At 39.1% G+C, this 26586-nt stretch overlaps 1 protein-coding gene across 6 annotated transcripts in view; it reads left to right on the forward strand.

Annotated features, from left to right (window-relative positions):
- The window catches only part of ARNT (aryl hydrocarbon receptor nuclear translocator), a 56711-nt gene that overhangs the window by 20953 nt on the left and 9172 nt on the right, over positions 1–26586 (forward strand). For 4 of the 6 annotated variants that reach the window (XM_047784724.1, XM_047784725.1, XM_047784727.1 and 1 more), the window contains 10 exons: positions 5393–5437; positions 7895–7939; positions 10492–10705; positions 14530–14743; positions 16329–16431; positions 17038–17103; positions 17525–17610; positions 19519–19595; positions 20257–20391; positions 24310–24384. In XM_047784724.1, coding sequence (XP_047640680.1) covers positions 5393–5437; positions 7895–7939; positions 10492–10705; positions 14530–14743; positions 16329–16431; positions 17038–17103; positions 17525–17610; positions 19519–19595; positions 20257–20391; positions 24310–24384 — 1060 coding nt within the window. The remainder of the gene's footprint in view (positions 1–5392; positions 5438–7894; positions 7940–10491; positions 10706–14529; positions 14744–16328; positions 16432–17037; positions 17104–17524; positions 17611–19518; positions 19596–20256; positions 20392–24309; positions 24385–26586) is intronic. The other 2 variants (XM_047784728.1, XM_047784729.1) reach the window with 1 other exon arrangement.

The following is a 26586-nucleotide window of genomic DNA, read 5'->3' on the forward strand; positions in this document are numbered from 1 at the left end:
ATTTTTTTCGTCTTTTTTTTTCAGGGCCGTACCCTTGACTTATGGAAGTTCCCAGGCTAGGGGTGGAATCGGAGCTGTAGCCGCTGGCCTGTGCCACAGCCACAGCAACTCCAGATCTGAGCCACGTCTGCAACCTACACCACAGCTCACGGCAATGCCAGATCCCTAACCCACTGAGTGAGGCCAGGGATCGAACCTGTGTCCTCATGGATACTAGTTGGGTTTGTTAACCACTGAGCCATGACAGGAACTCCCCACTGCCGTATATTCTTGAAAACAACTGTGATTTGGCCACCATAAAAAAGAATTGTAGGAGTTCCCTTCATGGCTTGGCAGAAATGAATCTGACTAGCATCCATGAAGATGCAGGTTCAATCCCTGGTCTCACTCAGTGGGTTGAAGATCTGGTGTTGCCATGAGCTATGGGTGTAGGTCGAAGATGCGTCCAGGATCTGGCATTGCTGTGGCTGTGGTGTAGGCCAGCAGCTACCGCTCCGATTTGTCCCTAGCTTGGGAACCTCCAGTTGCCATGGGTGTAGCCCTAGAAAAACAGACCAAAAAAATTGCAAAATTTTGGAGAAAACAATTCTCTGAGAGAGATCTTGAGACTTAATGAGTGTCAACAAATGTGAAGAGGGGAAGAGATTTCAATTTCTGCGAAAGAATAGACTTTTTTAACATAGTTCTGTTGAGAATTCCTCCAGTTGGGAATCCCTAATTATAATGATAAATATTGTTAGTAGAACTGTGTTGTACTATGAATGGGGATAGTTTTGTTTATATCTGTCAGTTAGCTGTAGCCCTGAGTCTTTGCTTCCCTCTTCCATTTCTGCAAAATCTAGTGGTCAAACTATATGCAAATCTAAAAAGTTTCATTTGTCCTTTCCCCAACCATTAAAAAAAAAAAAAGATTGTCAGAATTCAGAATTCGTCTTAACATGTAGGTCATTATGCCTGAGAGAGGCATCACCAAATTTTTCAATTTGATCATCAGTACTTTTTTTTTTTAATGCCTTTTTCTGGGGCCACACCCCACCCAGGCTAGGGGTCTAATTAGAGCTGTAGCCACCGGCCTAGGCCACAGCCACAGCAATGCGTGATCTGAGCTGCATCTGCAACCTGCGCTATAGCTAATGGCAACACTGGATCCTTAACCCACTGAGTGAGGCCAGGGATAGAACCTGCAACCTCATGGTTCCTAGTTGGATTTGTTAACCACTGAGCCGTGATGGGAACTCCAGTACTTTTTTTTTTAATTTGAATTTTCTCACTTTGGTTGATGAGTGAGTCTTACTTGCATTGTATTTGTAAACCAATATTAAATCTCTTTGGTGGATGCTACTTTGATGCTTTTTATTACCTCTTTTCATTACTTTATTTAAGTGTCGTTTTGTTGTATTCTCCAGACAGCATCTATAAAATAATTTTTAAGAACATTAAGGCTTTGAGGAGTTCACGTTGTGGTGCAGCGGCAACAAATGTGACTAAGGACCACGAGGTTCTATCACTGGCCTCACTTGGTTAAGGATCTGGCATTGCTGTGAGCTGTGGTGTCAGTCGCTGATGCGGCTCAGGTCTGATGTTGCTGTGGCTGTGGTGTATGCCGGCAGCTGCAGCTCTGATTTAACCCCTAGCCTGGGAATCTCCATATGCCGTAGGTGTGGTCCTAAAAAAAAGAGAGAATATTAAGGCTTTGAAATTCAAGGTGCAATATCAGAGTTACTAGTATCTAAAATAATGCTTCCAAAACTCAAACACATGCATGCACCGGGTGTTCTTGATAAGATGAAGATTATAATTTATTAGGTCTGGGGTAGTGCCGAAGATTCTGCATTCTAACAGATTGCTAAGTAATGTTGCTGCTTCTGGTCCACTGACCACACATTGAGTAGTAGGATCTAGAAGTTCATTCTTGAGATTCACAGTTATCTTTCTCTCTTTCTCTTTTTTTTAGGGCTGCACTTATGGCATATCGAAGTTCTTGGGCTAGGGGTTGAATTGGAGCTGCAGCTGCTGGCCTGTACCATAGCCACAGCAATGCAGGATCCTTAACCCACTGAGCAAGGCCAGGGATCAAACCCATGTCCTCATGGATACTAGTCAGGTTCTTAACCCACTGAGCCACAACAGGAACTCCCAAGATTCAAAATTAATATGTTAAGTATAGGCCTTTTTTTTTCAGCTTAGGTAATTTCTTTTTCAATAAGAATTTGTAGCATCTGGTCTATAATATATTTTGTGTCTTAAACCATTTGTCCTTGAGCAGAAATTCCACCATACCTCCATGTTTGCCTTTCATTCTACTTCTGCTCTCCAGTTATTTTCAAAAACTTTTGAAAATTGTTGGGGTCAGATTAGTTGAGGATTTATAACCTATGAAGGAGCAGTATAAATTCTGGCTCTAATTTATTAACTGGTTTAACTGCAAAATTTGTCAGTCTTACCTATCTCCCTAAAGCACTCTCTGCCCAAAGTTGATAGATCTTTGCTATATCCTGTGGTAGTGAGAGGAGGAAAATTTAGATCACCCAGAGAGTAGAGTAGTGTTTTTTTTGTTTTGTTTTGTTTTTTCAGCTGTACCCATGGCATGTGGAACTGTCTGGGCCAAGGATTGAACCTGTGCCACAGCACTGACCCAAGCTGCTACAGTGATCACACTGGATCCTTAACACATTGCACCACAAGGGAACTCCTAGAATAGTGTTTTTATTTATTTTATTTTTTATTTTTTTGTCTTTTTAGGGCTGCACCCCTGGCATTTGGAGGTTCCCAGGCTAGGGGTTGAATCGGAGCTGTAGCCTCAAGCCTACGCCATAGCCACAGCAATGCCAGATCCAAGCTGCATCTGTGACCTACACCTCACCTCACAGCAACGCTGGACCCTTAACCCACTGAGTTAGGCCAGGGATCGAACCCTCATGTTCATGATACTAGTTGGGTTTGTAACCCACTGAGCCACAAGGGGAACTCCTCAAGTATTGTTTTTAGAGTTAGGTTTTCCTCCTTCACCACATCCTCCTTTGTGGTTTCTGTAAAAGCAAACAGAATTTATCAGCTTGTTAAATAGAAGTTGTTGAGATGAATGGATTGTGTTTCCTTAATCAAAAGTATAACGTTCATTGCTAAATCATAATTTAAGACTATCTTTTAGAAAGTTTTGCACATCAAAGAAAACAGTGAAAAGGTAACCCATGGAATGGAAGGAGATATTTGCCAGTCATATATCTGATAAGGGGCTAATATCTATGATACTTTTTTTTTTTTTTGGTCTTTTTGCCTTTTCTAGGGCTGCTCCCTCGGCATATGGATGTTCCCAGGCCTACACCAGAGCAATGCTAGATCCGAGCCAAGTCTGCGACCTACACCACAGCTCACGGCAACGACGGGTCGTTTAACCCACTGAGCGAGGCCAGGGATGGAACCCACAACCTCATGGTTCCTAGTCGGATTCATTAAGCACTGCGCCACAACGGGAACTCCAAGGGACTAATATCTATGATACTTGAAGAACCCGTATAACTCAGTAATAGAAAGACAACCTGATTAAAAAATGGGCAAGGGACTTGAATAGACATTTCTCCAGAGAAGATACACGAATGGCCAAAAAGCATATGAAAAGATGCTCAACATCACTAATCATTGGAGAAATGTAAATTAAAACTATGGTAAGTAGGCCATTAGGATGACCACCATCAAAACCCCCAGAAAATGGAGTTCTTGTATGGCTCAGTGGGTTAAGTACCCAACACTGTTCGTAAGGATGTGGATTTGATCCCTGGCCTCGTTCAGTGGTTTAAGGATCCAGTGTTTCTGCAAGCTGTAGTGTAGGTCACAGATGTGCCTTGCATCTGGTTTTGCTGTGGCTTTGGCTACAGCTGCAGCTCCGGTTTGACCCCTAGCCCAGGAACTTCCACATACTGCAGGTATGGCTGTAATAAGGAAAAAAAACCCCAGAAAATAACAAGTGTTGGTGAGCATATGGGGGCTTTGGAACTCTTGTGCACTGTTGGTAGGAATGCAGAATAGTATTGCTACTTTGGAAAATAGTAAGGAGATTCCTCAAAATATTAAAAACAGAATTATCATATGATCCAGCAGTGCCACTTATGACTATATATCCAAAAGAATTGAAAGCAGGATCTTGGAGAGATATTTATAGACTCATGTTCACTGCCCCATTTTTTGCAATAGCCAAGAGGTGGGAACACCCTAAATATCCATCAACAAATGAATAAAGAAAATGTGGGAGTTCCCTGGTGGTGCAGCAGGTTAAGGATCCAGTGTTGTCACTGCTGTGACTTGGATCCCTGCTGTGGTGCGAGTTCCATTCCTGGTTTGGGATCTTGCCTTGTGCCACAGGTACAGGGAAAAAAAGGGGTGTGTGTGCGTATATAAATATATACATCCAATGGAATATTATTCACTCTTAAAAAAGAAGGAAATTCTGTTGCATACTATAGCATGGATGAACCTTGATGTCATTATACTAAATGAAATAAGCCAGTCACAAAAAGATAAATACTGTATGATTTCACTTATATGAGGATCTAAAGTAGTCAAAATCAGAAAGAAAGTAAAATAGTTGTTGTCAGGAGCTGGGGGATGGATGGGGGTGGGGGTTTGGGAAGATGGTATTCGGTGGCTATAGAGTTTTCCAAGATGAAAAAGTTTTAGAGATCTTTTTGTACAGCAGTGTGACTCTAGTTACCACTACTGAACTGTATACTTAAAAATGGTTAAGATGGGGAGTTCCCATCGTGGCGCAGTGGTTAACGAATTCGACTAGGAACCATGAGGTTGCAGGTTCGATCCCTGGCCTTGCTCAGTGGGTTGAGGATCCGGCGTTGCCGTGAGCTGAGGTGTAGGTCACAGACTCGGCTCGGATCCCGCATTGATGTGGCTCTGGCGTAGGCTGGCAGCTACAGCTCCGATTGGACCCTTAGCCTGGGAACCGCCATATGCCAGGGGAGCGGCCCAAGAAAAGGCAAAAAGACCAAAAAAAAAAAAAAGGTTAAGATGGTAAATTTTATGTTACATGGTTTTTGTGGCTTTTTTTTTTTTTTTTTTGGCTGTAATTAAAGAAAAATGAAACAAAACTATCCCTAACTTCAGAGTGGTGTTGACAGGATAGTCAGCCATGCCCTCATTAGATCACCATCTTTTTTTTGGAATGTCTGATAAGTAAGAGTAAAGGAGACATTAGAACCCTGACAAATGATAGTCATGGGTTTTTAAGGTCTATGGAATGCTGTTATTATCTCTATTGCTTTGTGGTACCTTTTCATTAACTTTTTTTTGTGGAATATTTTTACCACTTTCTAGTTTTCCTTTAAGAGTGAAATAGATATAACAAGTGTAATGCTTTGGACTAATCCTTTTTTTCCCCCTTCAGGTGTGATGATGATCAGATGTCTAATGATAAGGAGCGGTTTGCCAGGTAATGTAGTAGAGCATCTTGGTCCTTGTCGTGCGTGGGACCAGACAATTCAAAAGTACTGAATTTTACCTCAGTGAGAGTTAGTTTCTCTATTCAGTCTCTTTCTTATTCTGAAAGCTGGTGAAACTTAATGTTACAATTATCATTTATGTCCAGGTAACATAGCTTCAAACTAATGGTATATTTTACATAGTGTTTTTTATATACATCATAGATGCTATACAGTGTGCTTGCTGGGTGTCCACATGAACACCAAACAATATGAACTTTTTGGTTGCACTTTAAATAGATCTGCACAAATCTATACAGATGATGGTTTTATTCTTCTAAAAATGATAGCAAGGAAAATTTATATGAAGGCGGTGTTTTTATTGAAATAAATTTGTTTAAATTATCTGTCAAGATGAAAAATACTTTGCTTTTTATTAAATCCTTCTCAACTCGAATATCAGTTTTGTTTTTAGAAAGTTTATTCTACATATTATTAAGCAGTAAGTTACTTGTTTTTTAAAAATTGAGTTTGCAGCCACTTCAAAAATGAATAATCCAAAATCCAGTGTTTAAGCATATACTGTTTATTCATTGCTGATGCTGCTGGTCTGGGGCCTATATATTGAGAACCATTGATGTAGAGGGCTAAGAAATAGCAAAGTAGTTTTAAATTACTCTGAAGAGTGAGATGCCATCATAAGACTAGAATGAGATGATAATATGTAAAATGCATATGGGATTTTTTTTCTCTAGTAGAATTATATTGGAATGATTGGAGAGATGCACTATAGTGAGGGAGGTAGATGAGAAGCTGTTGAAACAGTAAGATAGCTATAAAATCATGAGTAACTGGGCTACAGTGGTGGCAATGGCAGAATATACTTAAGAAATTTTTGAAGAATTTGGTTATTGAAATAGATACTTGTAAACACTTTAGGATGTGAATTATCCCTAAAATGAGAAATTAATGACAGCCATTTGGGGAGTAGTTTTTAAAAAGCTGCTTTAGAAAATGAAGCCATCAAGTAGTGGTAGTGGTGTAGTTCATAGTCTCTTGACTGAAATTCCAAAAAGCTATGAAAACATGACCTGGACTGTTTTAGTCTTCATTTGTCCTGCTTATTTTGAATATTTTTACATTCATATGTTCCATTTGGAAATATTAGAATGGATAAGGAACTGTGGATCTGTAGTGATAGAAGTAAAAGGAATTTTTGATATTTAACTTTCTTTCAAACAATAGAACTCATTCCTTTAAGATATGATTTGTTAAGCTATTGACCTCCCATATCCTCTTTTGGAATTCAGTTAGAGGGTCTTCAAAAGCTGAATGAATTTTCCCAAGTTTTTGAATTATAATAACCTAATGAACATGAAACTTCACTTGTAGTGAAGGAATTATAACCCAGTGAACATGAAACTTCACTTAATTTCACTCAGTTTTCTTTCTCTTCTTGTTAATATACTTAAGTTTTCACATGGTTCTCATTATTATTGTGTTATTTTTTGGTCACTTTTTTTCCCCGTTGACCATTTTATAGAAACTTTCTGATATATTGATAAAGTCATTTACTTGACATTTTAAGTAGTTAAGTAGCCTTTCAGCCTGTTAATATGTCATACTTAGACATGTTATTCTTTATTTATTCTTAATCACTTCATATATATATTTAAGATAGAATTGATTACTGCTAAGCTGGCCTGCCAACACGTTGATGTTTCTTCAGTTGCCACCAACACATATCCAGTTATCCAGAGAAACTTAGTGGTAACGCTTTATAGCCCCCTCCAGGGAAGGGGGGAGTTGGTACTGGGATCCAGCAATGTTGTGGCTTTATTGCAGAGAAATGGGAAAGTGACTGAATAGAAATTTACTACTTCAGGATCAAATCACTGATAGAGGCTGTACCAGAAAACTAGCTTTTAGTTTTATTTATATAATTTCTCCAGTGAAGCCTGGTTGGTTATTTTGTCTGCACATGCATGTGTGCTATATGTGTGTTATTGAGAGATTGTGATCCGTTGTTTGATGTTTTTGTCATGATTTACTATTTGCCTTTTCCATTATAGAATAGCATATGTGGATATCATTTTCTTTCCAGATTGGTAGCAGTGTGTGAGAATGGTATTCCCTTGTTTGGTTCTTGTTCAAACTGTATATCCTTGGTCTCTACAGAGAATGATTGGCAAAATACTTTCTGTGCTCAGATTATGTTAATTTACAATGAATATTGGTCTTGCTTTTATGTTGACCTTTTTCCTGTAAGTTACTTTCTCTTTATCCTAACAGATGGTTTTGTAGAGTTACAGGCAAGGTTCTTGTTCATATTTCCATTTCCCCCTCTCTTCTCTGCATCAATTTTGTTCTACTTATTTTCCTCTCTTTTTTTCTCTGCCCCATTCCTTCCTTCCTCCCTTCTTTCTTTTTATTTTAATTTTAGCTTAGTTCATTAATTCTATTTTTAGGTCGGATGATGAGCAGAGCTCTGCGGATAAAGAGAGACTCGCCAGGTAGGAGAACGGTGTCTTTTTTAGCATGATGAAGCAGATGCTGCTGCTTTTTCTATCCTTTTTCTTATTCTACCCTTTTCTTCTCCATTCTGTTCATGTTTTTCCTTGTCTGTGGCAAGAGAGGACAAGATTTTTAGAAGTTTTTGTGTAACAGAAACTTTGGCTTCCCCGTTAGAAAGTGGGCAAGTTGAGGAACCTTTACTTAGTAATTTAAGAAATTTCTCTTAGTTTTATAGTTTTTTCAGCTTTGCCTTAGCACTAAGTTTCACAGAATAAAAGCCTTTTAGAAAATGTGCAGTGTGCCAGTTGGTGCTTTATCAGGGAAATGCACTTTTATCAGAAAACCAATATACAGATATATCTGTGTTTACAATTAGTTTCCGATCTTTAGGCCTTATAATTTACTCCACATCTCTCTAGAAAGCTCACCCTTACTTTCCTATGTAGACTCACAGCCTAGATTACTTTGTCATAGCAGTACTGGTGGTGCTTTGGTGATTGAATCTTTTGTGGTTTCCCAGAAAAGTTTAGTAGACTTGATGTGTCTATTTAAAAGATCAGACTTCTGGATTTCAGTGTCAGAAATATTTCAGATAGTGGGAAAATGGGTGCTTTATGTTTGAGAGTAGAATTTTATGTTTCTTAGGCAAAGTAACTAGGAATGCACTATGTTGTGAGACCTTTTCACTAAAGGAGACTGTAGAGTTCTCTGTGGAGACTGTTGTTGATAATGTAGAAATACTGCAGAAGAAATACTGTGCCCAAATTTTCCTGTTTTTTGGTCTTTGTGATTTGGGATGACACAGTAGAAGATAGATCACTGATACCAACACCTGTTTTTACTACTTCTCCCACTCTTACCTCTTTCAGTGGGGCCACAAGCTCATTTTGCTGCTGTTTCAACTTATGCCTCCTACTAACTCTTTAACTCTTCAGAAAACTGATTGGTGTGGTATGGTGGGAAGAACATCGCATTCATTGGGAATGAGGGCAGGCAGCCCTTGGAAAAGTCACTTAACTGCTTGACCTTAGTTTGCTTTATCCTTAAAAAGAAATTTATATTAGATTAGTTGTTTTCGTTTTGTTTTTTGTTTTGACAGAGAAATTTTATTTGAATAGAATCCTTAAGCAGTAATAGAAGTCAAAAAAGATAAAACGAAGCTGCTCAAATAGAAACAGAAATGCAGCAAGTTGTTTGGGCCTCTCCTTGAAGCATCTGCACAGAAGACACTGAGGAACTGTTAGGCTTTTCAGAAATCCAAATTTGAAAATTACTGGATTATTATTTTTTTTGGCCGTCCCTGTGGCATGTTAAAGTTCCCGGGCCAGCGATCAAACTTGCATCACAGCAGTGACCCACACTACTGCATTGACGACTGAATCCTTAATCCACTGTATCACAAGAGAACTCCTGGATTATCATTATTATTTGCTTTTTTAAGGACTGCACTTGTGGCATGTGGAAGTTCCCAGGCTAGAGGTTGAATTGGAGCTGCAGATGCTTGCCCACGCCACAGCCACAGCAGTGTAGGAGCTGAGCCGCATCTGTGACCTACCAGCAGCTCATAGCAACCCCAGATCCTTAACCCACTGAGTGAGGCCAGGGATCGAACCCGCATCCTCATGGATACAAGTTAGGTTTGTTACTGCTGAGCCACAATAGGAACACCCCTGGATTATTATTTTTAACAGTGGTATTCTCTTTGATTTTGAGGAATTCAGTATTTGAGATGTGTTCTACTTATCCTGCTGAGATCCAGAGTGTTGGTTTTCAGGCATTTAAACATCATCCTCTCTATTCCACTCCTATCCTCCGGTATACTTTATCCCAAAATGAGCACCTACAGGGGACCTCTAGTAGATGGTATCTTATAATCTCTTGAGCTCAGTGCACTGGCACCACACCCATGTGGAGAAGGGGCTTCGTCCATTAGTGGGGTAGATAAAACTTCCAGTTCTGCCTTCTAATTTTGAGAATAGGAGAGATGCTTAGAACAAGCAACATTTTAGAGACCAAGAGAATCTATATTACTAGTTTTTTTCCATGCACCCATGGCGTGGACAAGTTCCTGGGCCAGGTATTGAGCCTGAACCATGGCAGTGACACTGCTGAATCTTTAACCAGTAGGCCACTGGGAACTCTCTGTACTATCAATTTTTGTATTTGCTCTTGAGCAGCATACTTGAATTGGAAAAACTGGTTATTTTTTGTGTTTTCAGCTTTCAGAAAGTTAATAAACATGAAGTCAGCCAAGCTGAGGAACTTAAGTGAATAAAATCAATAGGGAGTGGTAATTTATACAGGAAGTGAAGTTTCCAGGAATTAGAATTGCTATATGTTTATTTTCTATCTTGTTAGTTTCTATTCCATGCTTGCTCTGCATGAGGAGGTTGGCAAACCTTACTCTTAACTTTTGAGACTTTAAGCACCACTAAATCTAAATACCGCATTTCTTCAGCAGCTCACTTGGTGTTCACATCATTCTCTCTGTTCCCAAACGGCCAGATGTGACCACATGGATGGGGCTTCTCCTTTCTCTCTCTCCATGCAGGGAAAATCATAGTGAAATTGAACGGCGGCGACGGAACAAGATGACAGCCTACATAACAGAACTGTCAGACATGGTACCCACCTGTAGTGCCCTGGCTCGAAAACCAGACAAGCTAACCATCTTACGCATGGCAGTTTCTCACATGAAGTCCTTACGAGGAACTGGCAACACATCCACTGATGGCACCTACAAGCCGTCTTTCCTCACTGATCAGGTCTCTGGGAAGCACAAGCAAGAAAGTCTAGAATTTTTTGAAAATTTTGACCTTTTTAGGGTAGATGACCATAGTCCTGAATAGTGCATTATATTGGGAGTCAGAGAAGAGCTGATTCTGTAGATTCTTTAAAGGACAAGAATTCAGCTCTGAAGGAAAAATTCAGACCATGTGAAAGTGAGCTTTGATCCCTGAGTATAGCATTTATTAGCTTTGAAACAATGAGAAGTAGAAAAAAATTGTGAAAGCTTTTAGCAAGCTTATGGGTATTTTAGAACTTTACTCGTTGGTCCAGCCTACAAAGTAGAAGAAGAGCAGTGGAATCACAAGAAGAAGAGATGATGAAGTTCCCATCGTGGTTCAGTGGAAGTGAATCTGACTAGTGTCCATGAGGACACAGGTTTGATCCCTGGCCTCACTCAGTTGGTTAAGGATCTGGCATTGCTGTGAGCTGTGGTGGAGGTTGCAGACGTGGCTCAGATATGGCATGGCTGTGGCTGTGGCGTAGGCTGAAGGCTACAGCTCCAATTGGACCCCTAGCCTGGGAACCTCCATATGCCATGGGATAAGGCCCTTAAAAAGAAAAAGAAGAAGAAGAGAGGACTGTGTCCATGAAACCAGTCCTTTTCCTTGGCTTTAGGGTTATAGAAGATGGAAGAAGTGTATTTCTTATTCTGGTTTTTTTTTTTTCCTTTCTTTCTTTCTTTTTTTTACGGATGCACCTGTGGCATGTGGAATTCCCAGGCTAGAGGGCAAATCAGAGCTGCAGCTGTTGGCCTGCACCACAGCCACAGCAATGCCAGATCCAAGCTGCTTTTTGCAACCTATGCCACAGCTTGTGGCAATGCTGGATCCTTAATCCACTGAGTGCGGCTATGTATTGAACCTGCATCCTCATGGACACTGTGTTGGGTTCTTAACCCTCTGAGCCACAATGGGAACTCCTATTTCTTATTCTTTTTTTCTTTTTTTTTCCTTGTGCTTTTTAGGGCCTCACCTGTGGCATATGGAGGTTCCCAGGCTAGGAGTTTAATCAGAGGTACAGCTGCCAGCCTACACCACAGCCACAGCAATGCAGGATCTCAGCTACGTCTGTGATCTACACCACAGCCTTTGGCAATGCCAGATCCTTAACCTACTAAGCAGGCCAGGGATCGAACCTGCAATCTCATGGTTCCTAGTTGGATTTGTTTCTGCTGCGCCATCATGGGAACTCCCTATTTCTTATTCTTGATGCAGCTTCCACTTTTAGTGATAAAAAGAGCCTCACAGGCAGTTGATGTTATTTAGAGATGTGCTCTTTACATTTGATGCACTATGAGATAAATAGAGAAGTTAAAAGCATATCCACCCTTTCAGGAACTCAGTCTGAATATGGATATGTGAGTGGCAGGATACACACATAAATGAAAAATGACAGGAAAATGCATACAGAGAGGAAATGCCTCAAAAAACTTGTTAATAATTTATATAGGACTATATAGATACATACTGGAGGAATGACTGGCAAAAGTGAATAGAATGACCAGCCTTGAGTGAGAATTCAGCAAAGACATCTAAGAGTAAGGAAGCTGTGTTCTGTTTTGAATATTAAAAATAGCACTTAGGGAGTTCCCATTGTGGTGCAGCAGAAACGAATCCAACTAGGAACCATTAGGTCGCGGGTCCGATCCCTGGCCTTGCTCAGTGGGTTAAGGATCCGTGCTGCCGTGAGCTGTGGTGTAGGTTGCAGATGTGGCTCAGATCTGGCCTTGCTGTGGCTGTGGCCTGCAGCTGTAGCTCCTATTAGACCCCTAGCCTGGGAACCTTCATATGCCTTGGGCATGGCCCTAAAAAAGCACTTGGTGATGGCAGAAAAATTTGGAAAACATAGGAAGTATAAGGAAGAAAAATATTGACCTGTAATGCCACCCTTTTATTTAGAGGATTAGAGGAAGGAATGTGGTTTGGAAGAAAACAATAAGAATTTTCCAAATAGGATGGTCTTTATGAAAGCACATGTAGCACAGATTTTAGATGTATATATATGTAGATAGGTAGATAGCTAGTCAATTTGTTCTAACAGAATACATACAGATATTGATTCAACAACTCCAGTTATGTAACTTTTGTGAGCTTACCAGGTGCTTCGTGCTATGAGAAATGTAAAGAATTTTAAGAGATAGTCACTGGTAAAAACAGACATATAAATAAGTAAATCATAATATAAACAGAATCAGTTCTGTAGTAGAGGTACAGTAATAAGTCCTATAGAAGTGCAAATATGGAAAGCAAAAAATAGAATAGTGTTGCAATATTGGAAATAATATGATCAAAAGCATAGTGAGATTGGTGATGATTGGGTTATTCAAGGAAAATCAGGGAGTTTAGCATGTCTTGGAAGATAATAATAGGAAGGTTGTCTGGGACTTGATGGAATATTTAGGTGTTATGTTAAATAATTCACATTTTAATTTTTAGTCAATGGGAAACTATAAAAAAATATGGTAGCATTTTAAGGATGGATTGGAGAGAGTGAAACAGGGAGACCATTAGTTTTAGCATGAGATGACTTGGGCAGTGACACTGTATTTGAAAATAGAATTGTTAAAACTGAATTATCACAGGAGTGTAAGAGAGAGTAGTTACATTTTTGAGGCCTATAGCCTTATAGAAAGGGGATACTTTTTGGAGGGGAAGATAATGACAGGTTATGAGATGTTAAAATTGAATTTCTGGTAGAATATCTATTTGGAAATCCTTAATAGATTTTAGGCAAGTTTAGAGATGTAGACTTGGGTATTGTTTCATAGTGGAGAAGTAGAGATGATTTCTCAGGGAGAAAGTATGTATTAAATAGAGAAGAGAACTTAAGATAGAACCTTGGAAATGCCTACACTTGAGACTTAAACAAAGGAAAGAGAGCCTGAAGCAGAGAAGGGACATTTGGAAAGGAAGTAAAAGTTGGAGTGTGGTGTTTTAGAAGCTAAGGAGAAATAAATTTTAAAGGCTAAATGAAACACTATCAGATTCTGTAGCAAGATTGGTATAGAGCCCAGGAAAGAGGGCTTGAGTTGTCAGTTAGGAAGATGTTAGTAACCTGAAAAAAAACATGAATGTTGTAGCTTAGAGAGGATGACAGTGGGATGGAGAAATAAATGAAAGATTAAGTAGAGCCAGTGAGTGTAACATTATTCTTAGTTTAAGCTTGGCCCTGAAAGTTGAGTGGCAAAGTTGAGGGATGATGTGTCTAAAATTGAGAAAACTTGATCATGTTTAAGATACCAGGGGAAAGAGAGAGAAATGGGAATATTCGTAGAGCAAGATCCTAAAAAGAGACGAGAGAGGGTGAGTTTAAGAACTCAGTTATTGTTAGTGGTAAGCCTTTTTATTCCCTATCTTGAGTTCTCGGGGTTTTTTGGTGGTGGTTTTGTTTTTGGCTTTCCCGAGTCATGTGGAGTTCCTCGGCCAGGTTCCTGAGCCACAGTTGCTAATTGCCTACACTGCAGCTGTAGCAACACTGGATCCTCTAACCCGCTGTGCAGGGCCAGGGAATATGTGTCCTGATGCTGCAGAGATGCTGTTGATCCCATTGTTCCACAGCGGGAACTCCTTCCATCTTGAGTTCTGAGGAGGAGGTGGCTGGTGGCGTAGACACACTGAGGAAATATCTGTTGGAAAAAACTATCTTGTCAGTTAAGGTGATTACATTTAGGGTGCAGAGCTGTGCCTGTGGATCAGACAGAAGCCAGCAGTTGCTTATGGAGAGATACAAGTGTCTTACTTCTTTCCATTTTTGGTTTTTCAGACTTCAGTATTGAGTTGTATTTCTCTTCTTTGGACAGGAACTGAAACATTTGATCTTGGAGGCAGCAGATGGCTTTCTGTTTATTGTCTCATGTGAGACAGGCCGGGTGGTGTATGTCTCCGACTCAGTGACCCCTGTTTTGAACCAGCCACAGTCTGAATGGTTTGGTAGCACGCTTTACGATCAGGTGCACCCAGATGATGTGGACAAACTTCGTGAGCAGCTTTCCACTTCAGAAAACGCCCTGACAGGTATGAGTTATGTGGATGGAAAATGAATGGGAAGTCCTTTCTTCTTTTTTTCTGAGACAGAAGAGGTGTTTTTAACTCTAAATTTTTTTATTGAATCTGGCAAAGCTTATAGAATTTTCTCCATTAATGAATGTAATTGTTCTTTTATCCATATGCAGGTAATATGTTTTGTAGCTCATCCTTAGAAAATGTGCATTAATGACAATGCTCATATAAAGTTTAATCTTAATATTAGTATAAATACACAGTAAAAGCCAAACCTACGGTGCCCCCTCATTATAAAAGAGTTAAATTATCCATGTTTCTGTATCATTTGTATAGATACTTGCCTGGTATTTTTTTTTTTTACCCACTTATGCTTGGCTTTGTACCAGGTTCTGTGGTAATAGATTTTCATTTTAGAGGGAAGTGGTTTTCAGTCAGTGTATAAGGGTTTTTTGGTTTTTTTTGGTTTTTTTTTTTGCTATCTGTGCTATTTTTCTGTCTTGTCTTTGTCCCAACCCTGCTTGCCCCTCCCCCAATTTAGTGTTATTCAGTCCTTTTGCCAGAGTTTGGCTAAAGGAAAAAAGTCACATCTGCTCCCAAGCAATCTGGAAAAAATTTTAATGTGGAAGCAAATTAAACAATCAATTAAATCCATTATGGTCATATTAGTTTTTTTTTTAATTACTTAATGAATTTTATTACATTTATGGGTGTACAACAATCATCACAACCAAATTTTACAGCATTTCCATCCCTAAATCCTCAGAGCATCCCTTCACCCCCCAACCTCTCTCATTTGGAATGGTCATATTAATGTTGATATTTAACTTTCCTCTCATTTATCTTTTTATGGATTTCATTTTTCTAGTTCTTCTTTTTCCCCAAAAGTTCTCGTTGGTTTCTATATAATAAAGGGAGGAACACTTTTAGCATGAGACAGGTGGCTGTTTCTATAACATATAAAATTGTTTTTATTTATTTATTTATTGATCTTTTTAGGGTCGCACCTGTGGCATGTGGAGGTTCCCAGGCTAGGGGGTGAATGGGAGCTGTAGCCGCCAGCCTACACCACAGCCGTAGCAATGCAGGATCCGAGCCACATCTGCGACCTACACCACAGCTCACAGCAATGCCGGATCTTTAACCCACTGAGTGAGGCCAAGGATTGAACCCACGTCTTTGTGGATGCTAGTCAGGTTTGTTAACCACTGAGCCACGATGGGAACTCCTAAAATTGTTTTAAACCAGTGATACTCATTTCATGTTTGTGTGCATGTGCATGTGAATGCATGTGTAACAACATTAATCAGACCTAAGAATATATAACCTTGCTTGCCAACTCTACCTACTTCCACTCCTGTCTTCCCTTTCACAAGGTTATTTCCAGTGCTGCCTTTGAACTGAGTAGTAAGATTCATTGATGGGAATCAAGGTGCTTTAGGCTTGGGAAAAAAAAATACATCTCCTACTTGGCTTATTCCATCGTAAGCAAGGAGATTGGAGAGCATGAATAGGCTATGTATCTTTGCTTCCAGTATCTCTCCCCCTTTTCCCCACACACAAGAATGCATTCCAGACTGCTCTTCACATCCTTCTTCAGGGCGTATCCTTGATCTGAAGACTGGAACAGTGAAAAAGGAAGGTCAGCAGTCTTCCATGAGGATGTGTATGGGCTCAAGGAGATCGTTTATTTGCCGTATGAGGTGAGTGTCTGGAGGATTGTAATTTGCTGTAGGAAGAATTAAGAGCTGATCATCTCATTTCTGGTCAGAGGAGTTAAACTTTTAAATCCAAGCTTCGTTTAGGTAAAATTTAACTCTCAAGACCCACATGGGTTGTAACCGAATAAAGTGATAAGGAAACTAACTGAATTCTTTCTATGCCACACATTATGATAAGTGCTTTGGGTCTGTCATCGCATTTCCTACAACTGTTCTGTAGGGTAGAATTCATGGTTACTATTTTGCTGATTAAAAAAAAGCCCCAAGCAAGAGTTCCCACCGTGGCTCAGCAGTAACAAACCGGACTAGTATCCATGAGGATATGGGTTTGATCCCTGGTCATTTACAGAAAAAGTATACTGACCTCCGATGTAGAGAATCTGTATTTGAAGAGCATGTAGAATATTTTGACTTACAATTCTGGGACAGTTACAAGTTTTAGAAATACCAAACCTGACTTCTTTATTCTTATTAGGAGCATTGTTACCAATTTTCTCTGTCACATTGTATCCAGAGCCTGTAATCTGGCTGTTAACTGATGGCAACAACTTTGCTAATTACTATTAATCTCTCCATTCATTGAAACAGGTGTGGCAGTAGTTCTGTGGACCCAGTATCCATGAATAGACTGAGCTTTGTGAGGAACAGATGCAGGTGAGATTCTAAGCAGTGAAAAGCCAAAGGGATGGCTAAGTACCTATAGAGATCATCTCATTTTCAACTATCTTACTTTAGTACTTCCTTCGGCAGCCCTCACCCTCATCCCTTACTTCCCAGTTACTTTTTTTTTTTCCTGGCAATATTTTTCTCAATTTCTACAGCTTCTTTTGCTCATTCTGTTTAAGGAAGTTGTATTACCACTTTACCTACTTTCTTCCTCCTGCAGAACAACCTTTTAGTTGCTTTACTTTGACAAGTGTCAAAAATACAATGGTCACTTTTGGGTGGGAAGGGTCTGAGTACAGTCATCCTGTGTTTCAAACACCCAAGAGCCTAAAGTTAAAGTTACTAAGTTAGCATTGCCCTTTAAATGTTATGGGGTAGGGTTTTCTCCTCACACTTGTAATTTTTCTAGGAATGGACTTGGCTCTGTGAAGGATGGGGAACCTCACTTCGTGGTGGTCCACTGTACAGGCTACATCAAGGCATGGCCTCCAGCAGGTAGGCATGTTGAATAGTGATTTTTCTCTTTGGTACAGCAGGTACCTCTCAGAGTCCAAGAAAGTTAGCTAACGTTTATCATATAACTATTGTATATGAAATGTACTTTGGTATAAACTGTAAGAAAACAAAGAAAAAGCAATTCCGTCTCTCCCTTATGTATCTTATATTCCAGTTAGGGAGATGGATTATTCAGACTTGAAAATGACTCAGTGTTGGCTGTGGCACAGACTGTAGTTTTAAAATATGGGAATAATAATGTATACTAAATGCCTGTGCCTAAGTAATTGTGTGCAGAGAAACAGTTGGCATTGAATGCAGTTGTTTGGGAAAGCTTTCTAAAGTAGGAGCAAGACTTGGATGGAGAAGAGGAAAATGGCTTGATTGTAGTAACTTATAAGGGGGATATTCTCTGCAAAAGCTTTATTATTTATTTATTTATTTATTTTTTGGTCTTTTGTCTTTTTAGGGCCATACCCACAGCATATGGAGGTTCCCAGGCTAGGGGTCAAATCGAAGCTGTAGCTGCCAGCTTACACCACAGCCACAGCAACTCGGGATCTGAGCCCGGTCTGTGACCTACACCATAGCTCACGGCAATGTGGGATCCTTAACCCATTGAACAAGGCCAGGGATTGAACCTGAGTCCTCATGGATACTAGTTGGGTTTGCAACCACTGAGCCACAACGGGAACTCCATCTCTGCAAAAGCTTTAAATCAGGATGTGAGCAGATTAGCTTTGCTAGAATGTGAAGTCAAAAAAGGAATGTGAGAAAAGTAGTTGGGGTATAAGGATCAGCTTTTTAAACTGGCTTATCAGAATTTCCAAATTTTAGCACTTTGTTACCTCCCCGCTGGATTGGTAATGACTGGGAAGTAGGGGTTGTAGGGAGATAGAAACTAAGAGAGGCCAGGTGGTATATTTTGATAAGGTTACACTTTGTATTTGTGAAAACCTGGGTTTGATTTTGGCTTTGTTATTTAATAGGGGTATGTAACTTAGGGTAAGTTGCTTGATTTTTATTAAAAAAAAAAAACACCTCAATATTCTCATCTATAATTTGGAGATAGTATGTGCTAAATAGTTATTGGGAGGGTTAGATTTAATGTGAGAAAAGCATCCAGCCTAGTGTCTGGCAAATGGCAGGCCCTCAGTAAATAGTAGTTAAATGTAATTAGGAAAAACTAATTTGAAATTATAGTGATGTTTGAACTTTTTCGTATTATGTACTGTGTAAACCATGCATTTGAGATATACATGGTCTTTTATATCCCTATATGGTTCTCAAAGAAATACTGTTTTCCTTGTTAAAAAGTAATATGCAAACAGTAGGGAGAAAACCTTTTTTCCTTTCCATATAAAACATTGAAACACTGGCTTCTGTCTTTTCCACAGGGCATAAATAACTATTGATGTTTCGTTGAAATATATTTTTGTTTGTCTACATACCTTGAAAGTCAAAGGTTGGCAAGACACCTGTTCTTTGCCTACGACATGGTCACAGAGTAAATGGCTCTCTTCATATGTGTTTGGTTTGGCCAGCATAATCTTTTAGAATACTTAGGGTGAGACCTGTACCCAGCTTGTTATAATTAATGTGAGTAAAATATATGAATAATATATATGTAAATAACTTAAAACAGTACCTGATATATCTGGTAAGTTTTTTGGGTTGTTTACCTTTATTCTTCGGGCATTCTCCTGTTGTTTTTAATAAACAAGATTTCTCACAAGAATAGAATTTGCCCCCAAATGGAAAAACTACATGTTGTTTTTTCTTTCTTTTATTGTTTTATACCTAGTCTTTTCATATCTACATGTATTTTAAGTCTTTATACATACCTGGCCTTTGAAGGCGTTTGAGTTTGAGATCCCTGTTAAACCTTTTAACTTCACCTTCCTAAAGGTGTCTCCCTCCCAGATGATGACCCAGAGGCTGGCCAGGGGAGCAAGTTTTGTTTAGTGGCCATTGGCAGACTACAGGCAAGTATGGATTTTCCACATCTGTATCACCCCTTTTCATTGAGAAGAAATCCCCTTCAGATATGTTCATGTAATTTTTTTCTTTTACTCTCTGAGTATAATTGAAGAATTCTATACAACTCCAAATATTTGGGGGAATAGGTATTCATAGTTAACTTTGCTTCACTTGGATTTAGCAGAAGCTGAAGAGGGTGAGAGAGATGGGGAGATCTTTCTTCTTTGATATTTTTACCTTTGCAATGTCAAATTTTCTGTTTTCAACTAATTTCTTTTGCTCCTATACAATAGGAGAGAGGTGTCTTCATTTTATCATTACATTACTAACAATAGATAAGTGGAATTATTTTTATTTTCTTTATAAGTAAAGAAGTTTCTTGGTTACTTGAAAGTATAGTTTCCCTATCTGAGTAATGAACACAGCTTGGCTAAATGAAAATAGGTGGATTTTGGGTTGAATGAATTTTTATCTTTCTTTACAAAGTTCATAAAGAGTGTATGTGGAGGAATGGAGCGAGGCCTCATGCCTCTCTGTAATTATCATTTTTTTCCTTTCTAGATGAGATATGAAGGTTTAGAAATTCCTAAAATTGTGAACTTCATGGGAAATGCATCTGTAAAGGATGGTGTGATTTTTATCTCATTTTTATCTCTTTACTTTCAGGTAACTAGTTCTCCTAACTGTACAGACATGAGTAATGTTTGTCAGCCAACAGAGTTCATCTCTCGACATAACATTGAGGGAATCTTCACTTTCGTGGATCATCGCTGTGTAGCTACTGTGGGCTACCAACCACAGGTGAGGAGCTTGAGCTATTAGACCACTGATATTTAGGCCTCTGTTTTCCCTTGGCTATGCTGATATTGTTCAGTCATGTAATTCTGACTGTAATTCAGAGATAGCCAAAATATATATGTATGTCTGTCAGAAAAAGGTATGATCCTATTCTATCAGGTTGTTTTTTTTTTTTGCTTTTTAGGGCCACACCCATGGCATATGGAGGTTCCCAGGCTAGGGGTCGAATTGGAGCTACAGCTGCCGGCCTGTGCCACAGCCACAGCAATGTCAGATCGTAGCCGAGTCTGCGACCTACACCACAGTTCACAGCAACGCTAGATCCTTAACCCACTGAGCAAGGCCAGGGATCAAACCTGAAACCCAATCGTTCTTAGATTCGTTTCTACTGCACCATGAAGGGAATTCCCTATGCTATCAGTTTAATATCAGCCTCCTATCAAGGTTATCATCTATTCTAGAAAAATAGGGACTTATGAAACCAGGTGGGAACAGCGGGTACAAATATGTATTTCTTTTTTTTGTTATTGACATTAATACAGAAAATGATACAAAAGTGCTTATTTTAACCAGTTATAATGATATGGTCACCTTTAGTTAATTCATATAATTATCTAGTTGCATAGTAACCCATAAAATATGCAAATTTAACACCAATTATGATGATTTATTTAGATAGCTTGTTCAGCATACCTGGTAACTATATCTGAGTTGAGAAGTAAGTCGTTACATAAACTTTCAAAATTACAGCCACTAGGAGGGACCTCTGGCTGTGGCTGTGTAAAGACGACGGTGAGGGAGTTTCTGTCATGGCTCAGTGGTTAACGAACCTGACTGGTAACCATGAGGACACAGGTTTGATTCCTGGCCTTGCTCAGTGAGTTAAGGATCTAGCGTTGCCATGGGCTATGGTGTAGGTTGCAGATGCAGCTCACCTCCTGCGTTGCTGTGGTCATGGGGTAGGCTGGCATCTGCAGCTCGGATTTGATCCCTAGCCTGGGGACTTCCATATGCTGTGGGTTCAGCCCTAAAAAGACAAAAACAAAAAACAACAAAAAAAAGGAGGCTGGTTGGTGAAAAAGAGGTCTTGAAAAAGAACAACAGAGTTGGAGCATTTACACTACCTGGTTCAACACCTTTTACAAAGCTCTTGTTACTACAACATGTGGCATCAGTGTAGGGATATTTATATAGATCGTTAGGCCAGAAGGGAGGGGTTCCTGCTGTGGTGCAGTAGGGTCAGCAGCATCTCTGTAGCACTAGGGTGCAGATTTGATTCCCAGCCCAGCACAGTGGGTTAAAGGATCTGGCATTGCTGCAGCTGTGGCATAGGTCTCAACTGTGGCTTGTATTTGCTCCTTAGCCAGGGAACTCCATATGCAATGGAGCAGCCAAAAAAAAAAAGGAAGAAATAGATGGGAATAGTCTCTTCTCACATTTACAGTAAACTGATTTTTAACAGAAATGTTGAGACAGAAGACTTTCCAACAGATGGTGATGAGACAATTGGATATTCATACTCAAAACAAAAAGATCTTAGATTCTTATTCACACCATATACAGAAATCAACTTGAAGATGTAAAGGTGTAAAACTTCTAGAAGAAAATAGAAAATCTGTGATCTTGAGTTAAGCAAAATTTTTTTTATATAACACTAAAAGTATGATTCTCAAGAGAAAAAATTTGGTAAGTTGGGTTTCATAAAAGTTAAAATTTTCCCATTAAAAGGACATCATTAAGAAAGTAAAAAGAGGAGTTCACATTGTGGCTCAGCAGTAACAAACTCAACTAGTATCCATGAGGATGCAGGTTTGATCACTGGCCTCACTCAGTGGGTTAAGGATCCCCCGTTGCTTCGAACTGCAGTGTAGGTCGCAGACAAGGCTCGGATCCCGTGTTGCTGTGGCTGTGGTGTATGCCAGCAGCTACAGCTCCAATTGGACCCTCTCCTGGGAGCCTCCATATGCCATGGGTATGGCCCTAAAAGACAACAACAACAACAATAAAAGACCAGCCACAAACTGGTAAAAAATATTTGTAAATCATGTATCTGAAAAGAGATTTGTATGCAGAATATATAAGGAACTTTTATAACTCATTAAGACAATCAGCCAATAAAAGGGTACAAAATTTGAATAGACATTTCACTGAAGAAGAAATATGAATGGCACATAAAAAGATGCTCATAAAAAAATAAAAAATAAATAAATTTAAAAAAAAAAAGGAGTTCCTGTCGTGGCGCAGTGGTTAACGAATCCGACTAGGAACCATGAGGTTGCGGGTTCGGTCCCTGGCCTTGCTCAGTGGGTTAACGATCTGGCATTGCTGTGAGCTGTGGTGTAGGTTGCAGACGCGGCTCGGATCCCGTGTTGCTGTGGCTCTGGCGTAGGCCGGTGGTTACAGCTCCGATTAGACCCCTAGCCTGGGAACCTCCATATGCCGTGGGAGCGGCCCAAAGAAATAGCAAAGAAAAAAAAAAAAAAAAGACAAGAAAACATTTTTAAAAAAATAAATAAATAAATAAAGATGCTCATCATCAGTAGTCATTAGGAAAGTACATATTAAAACCCTAATGAGATACCACTGTGTGTCTACTAGAATGGCTATAATAAAAAAATACTGTCAACATGGAGAAACAGAACTTTCACGCGTTGTTGGTAGACAAACAAAAATGGTATTACTATTTTGGAAAGACATTTTGTCAATTTCCTAAGAAGTTAAATATACACTTACCCTACAGATTAGCAGTTCCACTCCTAAGTATTTAACCCAAGAGAAATGAAAGTGTATATTCACACGCAGATTTATATACAGGTGGTCATAGCTATAAGTATTCATAACAGCCATTAAGTGAAAACAGTCTAAGTGGCCATTAACTATGGATACTAAATCCATGTTAGAATACTTACAAGCAATAAAAGGGATATACTATTTTTTTTAAAGCTTAATTTTTTTTTAATTTTAATTTTTATTCTTTTTACTTTTTAGGGCCGCATTCTTGACATATGGAGGTTCCCAGGCTAGCGGTTGAATTGGAGCTACAGCTGCCGGCCTGTACCACAGGCGCAGCAACCAAGGATCCGAGCTGCATCTGCGACCTACACCACACCTCACGGCAATGCCCTATCCTTAACCCACTGGAGCGAGGCCAGGGATCGAACCTGCAACGTCATGGTTCCTAGTCGGATTCATTAACCACTGAGCCACAACGGGAACTCCCCAATATATACTATTGATACATGAAACAGCATAGATGAACTTCAAAAATATTATGTTAAATGAAAGAAGCCAAACCCAAAGACTACCCATTATATGATCCCATTTATAAATAATTATAGGAAAGGCAAAACTAAAGCAGAAATCAGATCAGTGGTTGGCTAAGGGATTGGGAGCAGGGATTGACTACAGATGGACACAAGGGAACTTTGGGGGCAGTAGACATGTTCTGAAACTGAATTGTGGAAATGGTTGTACAAATACATAAATTTATTATAGATCATGAAATTAGAATTAGAAAATTCACTAGAAATTAGTGAATTTATCTAAGTTATACCTCAGATTGTAAAAAGTACAGTTAAAATAAATGTACGATATCCTGAAAAAGAAAAATGCTCTGGAGATAGTTTAGCAAATTTTATCTTTTTGTTTGTTTGTTTCTATCTTTTTATTTCTTCCACTCTTATATATAATCCTAGGATAAAAACAGAAAGAAATAAAATTCCAAGTTCCCTGCTAATGGGCCAGGAAAGTTAGATAATCACAAGAGTGTCAATTTTACTCTTTTTAAAAAAATTACTGAGGTATAGTTAATTTATAGTATGTTAGTTTCAAGTGTACAGCAGAGTGATTCAGTTATACATACATATATACATACACATACGTGTATATATATATATATTTTTTTTTTTTTCCCTCTTTTAGGAACTCTTAGGAAAGAATATTGTAGAATTCTGTCATCCTGAAGACCAGCAGCTTCTGAGAGACAGCTTCCAACAGGTAACTTTTTTCCCTGGTTTGAGTCTGAATAATATTTTTGTCTAATACCTATTGTCTCATCATTCTACAAATATTTATCGACCACTAATTAATCGAGTACTGTGGCAGGCCCTGCAATTTTACTATCTTTAGTACTTGTGTTTTTTAAGGAATAGAAAAGATCCAATACTTTGAAACTATGGATAGTGTTCAAGATATTTTTGTTTGGTTTTGGCTACTCACTGTCTTCTCTGAACTATTTAAAATATACACTTCAATAAACCGGATAGTAGTGGAAAATTCATTTCACTGTTCTTTTCTTTCTTTTTTTTTTTTGGCCACACCTGCAGCATGTGGAAGTTTCTGGGCCAGGGATCAAACTCGAGCCATATTAGCAACTGAAGGTACTGCAGTGACAATGCTGGATCCTTAACTTGCTGCACCACAGGAGAACTACCACAGTTCTTTCATAAATAAATGAAAATTGATTTTTTTTTGTCTTTTTTGCTATTTCTTGGGCCGCTCCCGCGGCATATGGAGGTTCCCAGGCTAGGGGTCTAATCGGAGCTGTAGCCACCGGCCTACGCCAGAGCCACAGCAACACGGGATCCGAGCCGCGTCTGCAACCTACACCACAGCTCACGGCAACGCCGGATCGTTAACCCACTGAGCAAGGGCAGGGATAGAACCCGCAACCTCATGGTTCCTAGTCGGATTCGTTAACCGCTGCGCCACGACGGGAACTCCGAAAATTGATTCTTAATTGTTACCTAACTCTTGTAATTTTCTGGCCCTAGGTCCTAAAAGCATCTGGTGAATTTAATTTCAGGACAGACTTGACTCAGGAGTTCTTTCTTTATATTAGACTGGCTCATTTCCTTCTTTAAGACTCATTAGTGTTTTAATGATACAGCAGGTATATGAGATAAAGTATTTAAAGCACACAGCCCAAATTCTAGAGGAAATGAGACAATGGCAGTAAAAAGTCTCTCTGTCTGTTGATTCCATAGTATCACCTATTCCATCCGCTGAGAAGGACCACATTCCATGTATATGTGGTCTTAGAAAAGCTATTTTGACTCCTGTTAAAACCATTCAGAGCCAAAGGTATGACCTTAGGCAGTGTGAGAAGATATTGTACAGTATATTTTAAATCCATGAAATTCATAATTCTGATGCTTTTGACCTCAGAGTATCATTTCTAGAAAATGTTTATTCCAAAGCAGCTTTAATGGGCCATATAATAACCTCTGTAATTTCAAGGTTTTTATTCTGACATCCAGTTGCTGCTGTGATTTTAGAGTACATAAAGCAAGGGTGCTTTTTAAAGTGTGGATTAGCTGCTTGCCTAGTTGCTTATTTCTAGATTTTGATGTTTCTTAAGTCTAGATGGATTTACATTTCTTTTTGCTTTTCAGTACATAAATTTAGTTATTGTTTACTTTTTTTTTCTTTCTTTCTTTCTTTTTTTTTTTTTTTTTAGGGCTGCACTTGGGGGCATATAAATGTTCCTGGACCTAGGGGTTGAATCAGAGCTGCAGCCAGTGGCCTACGCCATAGCCACAGTAATGCCAGATCTGAGCCACATCTGCAACCTGCACTGCTGCGCATGGTAGTGCTGGATCCTTAACCCACTGAGCAAGGCTAGGGATTGAACCCACATCCTCATGGATACTTGGGTTCTTAACCTGCTGAGCCATACCAGGAACTCCTAGTTACTATTTCTAATGAAGCTTATTTTCCTTCCCATTTTGGTTATTGCCATGCTTTGTTTCACATTTGATTTGTAAAAATTTGATTTATATATTTAAAATATGCCATTTTATTATTGCTGAGTGAAGTATGTCTCATTTTCTGCTGTAATTATTTCTCAGTCAGATTGTAATGTCAGCAAGTTAACTGCCACACTCTTGTCAAGTTAAAAATGTTATCACATAACTTTTCCTTAAAAAGCAATTTAAAGTGTAGGTATTTTGAATTGCTGGGCTTATACTTTAGTGGCATGGATATATATAGCAATAAGCAGGTTTTCAAATCCAGTACTTAGTTTGCATACAAATGTAATTGTATTCACAGTGAATACATATAGGTATTAAAGACTGCTTACTATTGTTTAAATGCAAATGTTCGTATCTTGTTTCTTTTTTATGATGTTATATAAAGGATACTGTTCCTTATAAAAAGAAAAGCATGTAGCCTTGCACTTGATGTGTAGTAAATACA

This window comes from Phacochoerus africanus, chromosome 6 (genome assembly GCF_016906955.1).
Source record: "Phacochoerus africanus isolate WHEZ1 chromosome 6, ROS_Pafr_v1, whole genome shotgun sequence".
Lineage (NCBI taxonomy): Eukaryota > Metazoa > Chordata > Mammalia > Artiodactyla > Suidae > Phacochoerus > Phacochoerus africanus.